We start from the raw sequence: 12,582 nt of genomic DNA on the forward strand, positions 1-12,582 counted from the left end.
CAACCTTAAATTCCTAATCATTCTAAAGGTCGACAACGCACTTGTAACCCCTCTGGTGTTTCGCGTGTCCTTGGGCGGCGGGTGGCGATTGTTTATCATCAGGTGGTACGTCTGCTCGTTTACCGGCTTATAAAAATCCATGAGTTTAATTACAGGAAAAATCCTAGGAATGTTTTTTAATTGTTTTCCTTTATTTATAATTCTGTTCTAAGTATTTGTACTGACAATTAAATACTTTGTAGACAGACCACTTTTTAGCAGATCAGTGAATACGGAAATCTTACTTACAATATTTTTTTATGAATAGAATATTAGCATAACGTAAGCAATTTGAAACTATTAATATAATTTGAGGGATTGTCAGACTCTTACTGACTAAAATTCACCCCGTTCCCACTCCTGCTCTTCGAGCCAGAGCCCCGGTAAACTGGCTAGGTACTTAGTCCGCAGCTCCGGATCAGGCATCATCCCTACTGAGGGAAATAGCAGAAATATAGGAGACTAGTGACTTAGGAATCAAATATAGACCCTATAGGGCAATAAATAAGTACTAAAGTAGGTTATAACAATTTAATTTTGAACTCTTTATTTTATTTTTGATCCTTATAAACGTTCTGCCATATGTAAGAGTGTAGGGTGTAAGAATAATAGCTAGGGAACATTTGGGAGGGTCCGTTTTATGAAAGAGGGATATATGTGTGGTATGCGTACATATTACTTACTTATGACAAGTGTGTATGTGTGTGTGAGTGTGTGAGAGAGAGTGTACACTTGTACATTGTGGAATTTTATGATTATTTGTTGTGAATTAATCTGTTAATAAACAAAAAGGCATTGTTATCGTTATTTAAAACTAAAATTAAAAAGGAAAAAGCATCGTTATGATGTTTAAAATTAAAATTGAAATTCGAAAAGTTAAATATCCTAGTCTGTCGTACATTTGTATTATGATGACATGCTATAAAATGTTACTTTTAAGGCTATATAGCCTAAACATACAAATACACTACTATTCAAGATTCATACTCGTATAATATTAATTTAAACACGTAAGTTTAAAAACACACTCTGTATACAATCATTGATGTGTGTGTCAGTGTATGAACGTAATAATTACATGTGTGTTCCTAATGGCTCAGTTAGTGTGCGGTCCCCCTTTAGTTGAACAGTACAGGTTCAATACAGTATCAAATTACTTATTATACTTACTTAAAAGAATCAAAATAAAGTGTGGCTTGTTATAATTTTACGAAGCCATGTGACAATAAAATTATGCTTGCGAATATGGTAGATGACTAATTTTTATTTTAATTTCCGTCTTGTAGATTATTTTAAAACATTAGACACATATTTCTTACGGAAACAAATACTTTTAAAGATATATTGATTTGAATTATCGTAACGTCATTTCTACTTTAAATACGTTTTATTCGTAGAAACGTTATCTTACATGCCAAAATTAAGACCATACGTGTTTTATATTTTTTCTTTATCTAACTGACAGACTAACTAAGTTTTTTAATTGTCATACCCCGTCATCATCTCTATTCGTTGGGCGAACGAACGAACACGAGATATATGTCTCGTGTTCGATTACTATCTCTGTGTACGGCATTTAGTTAACTAAAACTAATACTACGGTACCTAAAAATAAACGGATGAGTCACCTGAGTTTATAAAGAAACGTAGTAGCTTCAAAATAAGTAGATACCTAATTATGGTCCATTTCACGGTCGATTAGCTTGTAGCATAACTAATTGTTAATGTTTTCACGTTAAATCGTCATGCAAATTGTGAGAATCATGCCACTGGTATTGAAAATAAGAAATATTGTTATATGATGTCACTTTTTTATATGTATTTCAAATTATTACTTGAGTTGTTTTTTTAAGCCCCACACTGAGATTTTCTCCTGTGTCGTAGGTGCGTTTACAAACATATGTACATATGACACCCAAACCCAAAACAACAATTATATTGTGGATCACACAAAGTGTTGCTCCGTGCGCGATTCAAACCCGCTACACAATGCGCGGCAGCCGGTTGATCATCCACCGCACAAACATTGCAGTCAATTAATAACGTACCTTTTTATTTTCTGTCCCCAAAGTGGAAAATCCTCGAAAAGGACTGTCACTCTTATTCACCTTAGTCAATACGAATATATTGAATTAATTTAGACTTTAGATAGACTATTGAGTCCCGTAAAAATCATAATTATACTGAGCACAAGTACAACAATGCACAAAAACCAATACACTCTCGCCTCGCCCTGATTCTCTCTCGATTTTCCCCTCTCAAAAAAAAAGTCACACAGTGACCAAACTATACACAGTAAACATAAATCAGTCATTTTCAAAAAACACAAAATCATAGTGACAAGCAAAAAACAACGATTAACAAAGACACATAGCGTTTAATTTCGCTTGTAACGTGTTTAGTAATTAACTTGTAATTAATGGACATAAAATGGACCTTATCGCAATGAATATAAGTGGTAGACACGCCTAGTATGGTGTTTATAAAGCTCATGGCGAATCTCTTTTTAAATGTAGAAAATGGTTTGGAAATACAGGAGTTATGGCGGTTGGGACGGGCGCGTTATTTAGTAAGTTTACACCACCTAGGTTTTTAGAGATCTAGATTAGCAGTTGCAAGTCTTAAGTTAGGAGACTGGACAGTGATAGTTAGGAGGAACTGAGAGACAAAAGTCATAACATAAAACTAAAAACCAAAAAATAACTATTATGCATTATACTGCCTGTATTTACCCATTGCTAGTTTAGAAGTACCGAACAAAAAATAGTTAAGCAATTCGGACCAGAAATGTTTAACTAATCGAAGTACAAATCTACGAACTATCTTGAAAATGGTTCAACATCGTTCAACTACTTATAATGCTAATAAAATAAAAACTACTAAACCAATCTAAAAAAATTATGGGACCAAAATTTATACAGAAAATTATAATGTTCATTTTAAGGAAATAAATGGTATAATTATAGAATGCTTTCTAAAAAAAATTTTCGTTAATAGATCGGAAGATAGAATCAGTGTTTGGTAATTGGCTTCCTCTATAATACTAGAAAACATCTTACCATAACCTTTCGCGAAATAGGAAGTTAACAAAGATTCTCCAAAAAAGAGATTGCATTACCATTTCCTTAGCTTAAGCGGAAACGACAGAAATAAAAAGAGGTGAAGAGATTCCGCGGTACCAACAAACAGCGCCCTGATCAATATTACACAATGTTACAAAGCAACTCGAACACAAAGAATAATCTTATAGGTTATAGCAATAACCTCAAAATCTTCAAACGTATCCTTTGAACATCGTTCAACGGATCACATTAAATTGGTAAACAAACAAAACTGAACTGCGAACAGTTTTCTTCCTTCTGGATGTTCATTATCTATACTAATATTATAAAGCTGAAGAGTTTGTTTGGTTGTTTGTTTGTTTGTTTGAACGCGCTAATCTCCGGAACTACTGCTCCGATTTGAATAATTATTTTTGCATTTATCGAGGAAAGCTATAGGCTATAAAACATCACGCTACGATAAATAGGAGCCGAGCAGAGCGGGTGAAACCGCGCGGAAGTAGCTAGTAAGATATACCTATAAATTAATCTTAATTATTATGTTATCGGCTTACTCACGCAACTGTTTGAAGATGAACTCGATTCGCCAGTAGCTGCGTGTGTCGTGGAATGCTGCTCATGAATATGAGCCTCTATCATGGCTTGAAACTAGTCGAGTTCCTCGTCAAACAGTTACGTGAGTATGCTGATAACTAGAGACCGGATAATATGCATTTGCATATTTGCATATGCATTTGCATATTTCAGCGATTTTCAAGGCTAATAGCATATTTTTACTAATATCTAGTGATGATGCATATTATTGCTATAATTTACAGTAGGTATTAATGGTCCGACGGAAGTTTTGCCAGATAATATAAGCGCTAACATAGCACCCAAGCTCAAATTCTGCCCAGTTACCTCAGTAGATGTGGAGCGATCATTTTCGACCTATAAAAGTATTTTGAATGATCGAAGACATAATCTTACCACTGAACATTTGAAACAATACTTGATTGTTAATGTTTACAAAAATATTAAATAATGTTACATGTTACTGTGTCGATCAATGGATAGTTTTCTATAAAAAATGTATGCTGATTTTTTAATAAAAAAATAAAACTTAATAGTTTCTTTATTTCATCAAATAACAATAAATTAAAAAGATACATACATAATAAAGTAAAACATAAGACAAGTATTTACTAACAAAACTACTTAAATCTAAAGGAATAATATTTACAAAACAAAAAAAACTCATTTAATGTTGCATATTCTGTCAGTTTTCGTGCATATTTTAGGCATTTTTCATGCATATTTGCATGCATATTTCAAGCTTTTTATGTTGCATATTATCCGGTCTCTAATGATAACATATTAATAAATGGCTATATTATATCTGAGGGCTTACTACGAGTTTGCTTAACGTAACAGGGAGATCTGATTGGTTGGTTCATTGGAGCACGCCCTTAACTTATTTTGAATATTAAGAAGAATGTAAAAAAAAACTTGAAATTCAATTAGGTATACTAATTTACAAAATTTCAATTACATACCTACTGATTTGGCGATAAAGTTTAAAATAAAAGTTTTGTCAAATACAAAACTGTGTGTATGAATTTTAATGTCTAACCGCCATACTCAGAGTCATTTAATGGTTACTTAACCCAGTTCTTAGCAATTGTTTTTGATACAAAATCGTTACTAAGGAATAGTTTAGTAATCATTAAATGTCTCTGAGTGTGGCAGTAAGTAGTTCAAAATAAAGCGTGCCCGCACATGACACCCGCCCATGTGTTTTCCAAAGGTGTCGAACATCAATTAGTTGCGATGCATACCTGACCCACATGCATACATTATGTAACTCTACGCTAAGACTTAAACACAGTTTTATATGTTAGTAGTCGTGTATATGTACTTTCTTTAACGCCCGAATACTCAAACGCTACTCAATTTTAAGTTGTACTTAAATATCGTGTGATCTCTGTCACAGAACTACATTTGAGAGCGTCTTAAAATTGAGTAGCGTTTGTGTATTCGAGCATAAGTCTTTGACTGCCAATACAAAATTGGTGAAGGACAGTTTTTTTTTTAATATTTAATGGGCTGACGTTTATCCTCCGCTAACGTCGGTCACCGGTGACCACCACGGCGTTCAATGTGTTAATTTGATATGAAGTATGAATTGCAATTAATATGTGTATTAGTATAGTATAGATTTAGTTTTCCATTATTTTCTCTTCATAAATCTCTCAAAAAATGAAGTAAATAGAATCAGCCAACCTTTTGATAAACCTTTTGATGAGTATTTCGTGCATCTTTATTTAGTATGAAACGTTAATGAAAATTCGCTATGCAAAGTTTTAATAGTAAAAATTACTATATTCTTGTGAATTATGTAGCATAAAGCCTGTCAAAAGTAATTATAGATTAGAGATTTAAGAAAACCGTTACTGATTCAACTGATTTAGTGAAACGAATCGCTTAATTTGTTGTAAAACCTAATTAGTGATGTTACAGTTAGGTTACGAAATCTTTGACTAATTAAATTAATTAACCAATACTTTGTTTTCTGCCACACTCAGAGTTTAATGGTTACTTAAACTATGTCTTCCTAACGATTTTGTATTGAAAACAAATACTGAGGTCTGGGTTAAGTAACTATTCAATGACTCTGAGTAAGGCGGTATCTGTTTCATAGGATACATATGATTTTTTGATAGATGCCTTGCATGATTAGGGCTCAATTCCCGCACAGAACAACTCTTTGTGTAAATGTGAAATTATATTTAGGAAGTAGCTTACAAAATACTTACGGTACCACTTTTACACACATCTTTGAAATAACTAGATGAGGTCGGTTTTTTGATCATCGATCCACAGATTGATGTTTCGGGTCTGGGTGTGATTTGATTGTGAATTTATATGTTTGGTATCACACCATTCACACCTACGACACAGGAGAAGATTTTAGTGCAAAGCCACGGTAATAATATAAATTTTCCAATAAAAACTTGTCACTGTAAAATAGACCCTTTAACTAGTCTGTTTTCGATCTGTATTAACTACTTAAAATTATTCCATATGTACTACTTAAATTATTACATACACGGCGGACTGCCTAGTAGGTTATCGGGGCTCAGGCGCGAAAAGCAGGAATAGGAACGGGGTGGTATTTAGTCAATAAAAGTTTGACACACCTCTTGCCTCGCCCAAGGCGGGAGTAGCTATTGGATGATTTTCCCCCTTCAAAAAAAAAAAACACTCCAAAAACTATTTAGGCACCAATGACTTCCACTAATAAATATACCTATTCCTAATAATCCAACACTTTGAAGCACTTAAACGAAGTTAATTGCATACCAATTCATTTAGATGTATTTAGAAAGTATATCGGCGACTCCGTAGGCGTTAAAAACATAAATTAACATTTTAACTATTAATATCTTTCCGTAAATTCATTGACACCTACATGAGTGGAAGAATCTAGTTTATATTACTAGTGACCCACTTTTGTATAAACCTCATGTTAGCGGTACTATACTAGAGTATGCTTTACGAAAATAGTTCTTATTGAAGATTGGATAAAGACTTTATTGCTTAAATATTTGAGAGGTCTTTTTGTAATGTAAGGTCTTTTGTCAAAATAGTCACGTGAATATTTATTTTTTTTATGGTATAAGTCGGTAAACGAGCAGACGAATCACCTGATGGTAAACAATCGCCGCCACCCATGGATACCCGAAACACCAGAGGCGTTACAAGTGCGTTGCCGGCCTTTTGAGAGTTAGGCATTTAAGGGTTGTTGGGGAATCGGGGATTTGGAAGATTGGGGTAATAGGGTCTCCTAAAACCTCGCTTACACAACGCAAACGTTGTTTCACGTCGGTTTTTTTTGTGAAGCCATGGTATCACTCCAGTCGAGCCGGCCTATTCGTGCCGAAGTATGGCTCTCCCACACTTGCTTGTTGACATATTATTATTTTATTAATATCTTTATATGAATAGAGATCGCAGATCGTCGACCGCAGACGTCAGATAATGTTTCACGGTTTATTTCATACGATATCTCTGTCATTCGAATCTGGTAGCGATCCTTAACTAATAATATCAAATTAAGATAATGTGTGTGTCTGGTATGCTACTTGCATTCAACATTGTGAGTGCAATATTTTTCTCAAACCAACTGTTTGAGAAAACTATCTGGATAGACAAAAAAAAAATATTTCTTAAGATATTGTTATACTTTCTAGTCCAGTGTTTTTTTTTAATCTTTATTTATTTACAGAGTTTTTTCTTAAAAAAAAGGACATCCCGATTATTGAATACAGAATAACGAAAACAGATACTTATAAAAGACTTAGGATTAAGTTAACCTACCCGCAACCTTAGTCCAGTGATTACAACCTTTATTTTATTTTTTACTCGATATGACTTAGGAATCGGTCATAAATAGATACCGATCTTATTTACCTCTCACTGTCAAGAAGTGTGTTGACTTCTTAGATTGTGCACACTATATTTCATAAGAAAGGCCATGTGCCTTAACAAATAGAACGCCGTGGTGGTCTCCGGTGACCGACGTTAGCGGAGGATTTGCCTTCAACAGTTTTTTTTATTGGCAGTCAAAGACTAAATTGGATTAAAAGAACTTTTATTTAAAACACCAGAAAAAGGAAAATATGAACGTTTCGTATATCAAAATACACAAAGACTCTTTTACGGGAGCTAATAAAAATGTACAAAGGCAAAAATCTTTTGTTTAGAACACGTTTGTGGTCGGTAACGAATGTTAAAACAATGGTTGCCTTGATAGGGTCGCTCAGGTTACATGACCTCTAAAAATTTGTACCAGAGACCCTTAGAACTGAGTTATTTTGCAGTTTTTATTTTTTTGTTTTTACGGTGTAGTTGGACGGGTAGTGTACACGTTTAGATTTTTTATGTCGTTATTTTGCATAGAATAGAAGTCCATTTTTTTGGTAATTTTGTCGCATGACATTGATAACTTCATTATGTTTCTCTCTATTTAAATCATCGGAAGCGAATTTATTATGAACAACTAGCTTCTGCCAGCGGGCTCGCTTGCATTCCGGTGGAATAAAATATCCCTATTCCAAATTACATCCCGATCTCTTCATTAGCTTTTGCGTGAAAGACTAACAAACATCCATACTCAGAAACTTACGCATTTATAATATTAGTAGCATGTATACTCGTACAATTCAATCGTACATTCATAAAGCACTCGACACTAAGATCGAAACCAAGACTTTAATATACCGAAGAAACCTCCAAGATTTTCAACCTCTTCATCAGATAGATCAGACTTACAACCAACCAACCATCTTTTCCAGATCCCTCTGCGCGGAACTGAACACATGTCGGTTGGACGCGACCTGCATCGCTCGGTGCTTCGTCAACAACACCGCTGGCTTCTCAGTCTACACCTCCTACTGCACGGGCTACCCTCGCACCATGGAGCGGTTGGCAGCACTGGCCTCGGAGCCCCACAGCGCCCGCGAGTTCAGGGAGAGACAGATAGCGTTGGGCCATCTACTGCCGCTCGCGTCTTACTTGTTGAAACCTGTTCAGAGGATTTTGAAGTATCATTTGTTACTGCAGGTTAGTAAAGATAGTTTAAATATGTATGTATTGCATTTTGATTAGTGGTGCATATAAGTGTAGTTCTATGCCATTTATAACGGACTAAATAAGTAAGCTTTTTGACTGCAAGGTTGTCGCGATGGCTGGGAAACCGGCTGTCGATTCCCGCACGGAGCAACTCTTTGTGATAAAATGTTGTTTCGGGTCTAAGTGTCATGTGTATGTGAACTTGCATGTTTGTATAAGAACGCACTGCACAGGTGAAAGTCCTAGTGTAGGGCAATGATTTAAAAAGAAAAGTTTAAAGCTGAGCTATCAATAGAAGTTATAGTTTAATACATAAATACAGCTAAATATACCTCATTTTTGCTAGTTGCGTTATGAGTAGTAGGATCCCCTGTAGAAGGATATAAGTCTTGCCACACGCAAAGTAATACATGACTTAATAAATTAATAAAGGATTTAAATGCTAACTATATTTTTTATTACTATCTTCATTCTCAGAACCATATTAGAAGTTAATATTTATATGACAAGAATTTGCCATTAAAATCTTTAATGTGGCTTAATATTCATTTGAGCAATGTGAGATAGATTCCATAAAAAGATAAAACTATAGATCAAATTGAAATAGCAATTACGATTTTGAACCTTAAATATATAGAATGTTAGATACTAAATTGATTGTCACTTATTTTGTGGCTATGAAAAGGTAATTGATCACTTTATTACTTATTTGGAATCTAATTTATTGTTATTTAGTAATGTTTAAGCCATAATTGCAATTTACCTTCTTGGTTTAATGGCACAATCACTGTCCTTGAATTTAAGCTACGTGCAAGCAAGTTTCTTAAACAACTTAAAGATTATAACAAGTTAGTTAAGTCTTTATTTACTATTGAATAAGAGCGTTATTGCTTTACGTCTTAAGTTATTAGCAAATGTTACCTAGTATTTGCTAGACATCTGCACAATTAGATGTTTCGTAGACATAACTGTTGAAGTGGTAATATTTTTGGTCTTGAAATAGGCTTTTGACTACTTCAAACTAAAGTAAAATAGTGTTAAATATGAACAAAATAGAAATGAAAATGTTATTAGTTACTCTAATACAATGTTCTAAAATAGAACATTGTAACTTACTTTTTAGATTGTTTTTATATTGTACATACTCTCTTTTTAACATGGGATTCCTCAAGGCTCTATTTTAGGACCTTCCTTCATTATTGAAAGTATTAAATAATGCTATACTTAGAACTTAAGACTGGATATATTATAATCCTTAAACATCCAGCTCATAAACATCCACCCGCGTATTATACACCAGTTCATCTATGTTCATGGCGCTTGCAACAGTGCCGAAATATCGGACACTCATAGACGTAAATTAACATGGTGAATATCCCGTCTTAAGTTCTAATGAGAGTGTTAGTGACCATGTCAGTTTAAAAACTTATATTAAATAATGATATATTTATTCACATTTTCAGAACGTAGTAAAGCAATGTGCATCTCGGGAGACGGAGTACGCTCTGCTGAAGATGACCGGCATCGCGCAGCACATCGACGACATGAAGCGACGACACGAACATGCTGTTAGGGTACAGGTAGGAGAACCGTTTTTTTCCTAAATACTGTGAGATATACCACGGTATTACCTAGTAATAACTTATAGAAAACAGGTGTGAAGCAAAGCTTGCGTTATGTTTCGCCAAGTGAGTGTTGTTACCAGAAAAAACGATTTGACCCCACATCCTGAAATCCCCTCTCCCTAAAAGGTCAGTAACGCATTTGTAACTCATCGCGATTGCTTACCATCAGGTGATCCTTCTGCTCGTTTACCACCTATGACAATAAAACATATTTTGATTACTACCTGATAGTATAACAATTGATGAAGGTTTATTTATGTATGAATTCATTAACGATTTTAATCTCTTAAAATTGTTGTTTGTTTATAAATCCTTTTATTATTGCAAATTGTGTTTAAATATATAATTACATATTTAGAAATATAATTCCATTTTCCGTTTTCCAGGAAATCCAATCGCTGCTATACGGGTGGAATGGACCCGACCTCACGACATACGGAGAGTTGTGTGCCGAAGGGACATTTAGGTATGTCATACTTACTAATATATATGACACTTTGTGAGAACTGAGAATGTATGAATATGTTACAGTTGTAACTAGTTTTCAGATAGAACGCGTTTTGTCTAGTTAAAACTAATATAATGTTATTATACCTTCCGTGAGACATACTAAATCAATTGTTAAGTTATCGGCTTTGTCACGTAACTGTTTGACGAGGAACTCGACTAATTTCACTACTGTACTGTGAGTAGCATCGCGACAATCGCCACGTCGTGAGTCGCGGAATGTTGCTCATGGATATGAGCCTCTAGAATGGCTACTAACTAGTCGAGTTCCTCGTCAAACAGTTACGAGAGTAAGCCGATAACATAATAAAAACTAATATAGTATTATACTGACATAATTGTGCCAAGTATAAGGCAATAGGCTCATCCCTATTACATGGGATTTATAACACAAATGGTGAAAAGTGGGTGTGCATTGTATAACGGCATTATGTGTTGCTATGTGCACTTCTGCCTACCCATTCGGGGATAAAAAGCGTGACGTTGCAGTATTGAACTGAGAAATATTTATACCACCCATCATTTTTATTCTACCTGCTAGAGATATTAATTGCATTATCTTTTATCTGCAGAGTATTCGGCGCGAAGGCGATGCGTCACGCCTTCCTCTTCGACAAGATGCTGCTGGTCACCAAGAACAGGGAGGACGGCATCCTCGCCTACAAGTCGCATATCATGGTCAGTTCTAACTCCCCACTTCTTCAAGACCGAGACAGTAGTCATTGGCTGGTTTCTGAGACGATTGAGCTGATTTAGTGCCGTTAAAAAGCAATTTTAGTAAACTAAGTACACCAATTGATTCAAAAATGAAGATGTGATGAATGAAATGATTGATGTGCAAGTGCATCGTCGTTTTTGTACTGAATCAATCCTTATCTTGTACTTGTCTATCAAGTAATTTGGTAATTTTGTGAAATATAATTATATCTGAGTCAGTTATGTCAATCTCTTGCTTTAAAAAGCGATTGAACAAGTACTAGAATTATGTCTAACTCTGACTATCATTTTGTCTAAAACTATTGGGTAAAGTGTGGCTTTCAGGGTAATAATTATAATAGGTCGGTTGTGTATCTCTCCCTTTAAAAAGCGATTGAATACTAGAAAATCATTTTGTCTAAAACTATCGTTGGGTAAACTGTCGCTTTCAGTGTAAATCAATATCTTAAATGCAATGTTTCAGTGCAACAACATGATGCTGGTAGAGTCGATAGCGGGCGCGCCGCTGTCGTTCCACGTGATCCCGTGGGACGCGCCGCGCGCGCAGCTCACGTTGCAAGCTCGCTCGCCGCGCCACAAGCGGGAGTGGACACTGCTGCTTAAAAGGGTATGTAATCTATAATCTACTAGTCTCTCTAATCTAGCGCAGAGTCTAAGCGCTTAAGCGTCTTTTTAACGCCACCGTCGGCATCGCCACAGACGACAAAATGACGTTTACTTTTCGTCTATAGCCTACTGTGGCGGTCAAAAGCATAGAAAACATTTCTCAAATCAAGAAAATGCCTTGCAACTATTTAAACATCTAAACCATGAGCTTAATACACGTATAGGTGGATCCAGTTGGAAGATACGAAATAAATAAAGTGCTTTGCTATCGGTAAAATTCTAATTTCATCTTGTGCATTCCAGGTGATCCTCGAGAACTACAACGCAGTGATCCCATCTCACGCGAGGCAGTTGGTCATGGAGCTCGGACAGAACAAAACTGACGGTAAGCATTTATAAAAAAATTATGGGAT

At 35.1% G+C, this 12,582-nt stretch overlaps 1 protein-coding gene across 2 annotated transcripts in view; it reads left to right on the plus strand.

The window, feature by feature from the left end:
- The window catches only part of LOC118276600 (uncharacterized), a 116,003-nt gene that overhangs the window by 97,713 nt on the left and 5,708 nt on the right, over window positions 1-12,582 (plus strand). For both annotated transcript variants that reach the window (XM_050699752.1, XM_050699753.1), the window contains exons 5-10: window positions 8,438-8,705; window positions 10,178-10,294; window positions 10,726-10,805; window positions 11,419-11,524; window positions 12,027-12,170; window positions 12,473-12,554. In XM_050699752.1, the coding sequence (XP_050555709.1) occupies window positions 8,438-8,705; window positions 10,178-10,294; window positions 10,726-10,805; window positions 11,419-11,524; window positions 12,027-12,170; window positions 12,473-12,554 (797 nt within the window). The remainder of the gene's footprint in view (window positions 1-8,437; window positions 8,706-10,177; window positions 10,295-10,725; window positions 10,806-11,418; window positions 11,525-12,026; window positions 12,171-12,472; window positions 12,555-12,582) is intronic.

The sequence above is a fragment of the Spodoptera frugiperda genome, chromosome 17 (assembly GCF_023101765.2).
Source record: "Spodoptera frugiperda isolate SF20-4 chromosome 17, AGI-APGP_CSIRO_Sfru_2.0, whole genome shotgun sequence".
NCBI lineage: Eukaryota > Metazoa > Arthropoda > Insecta > Lepidoptera > Noctuidae > Spodoptera > Spodoptera frugiperda.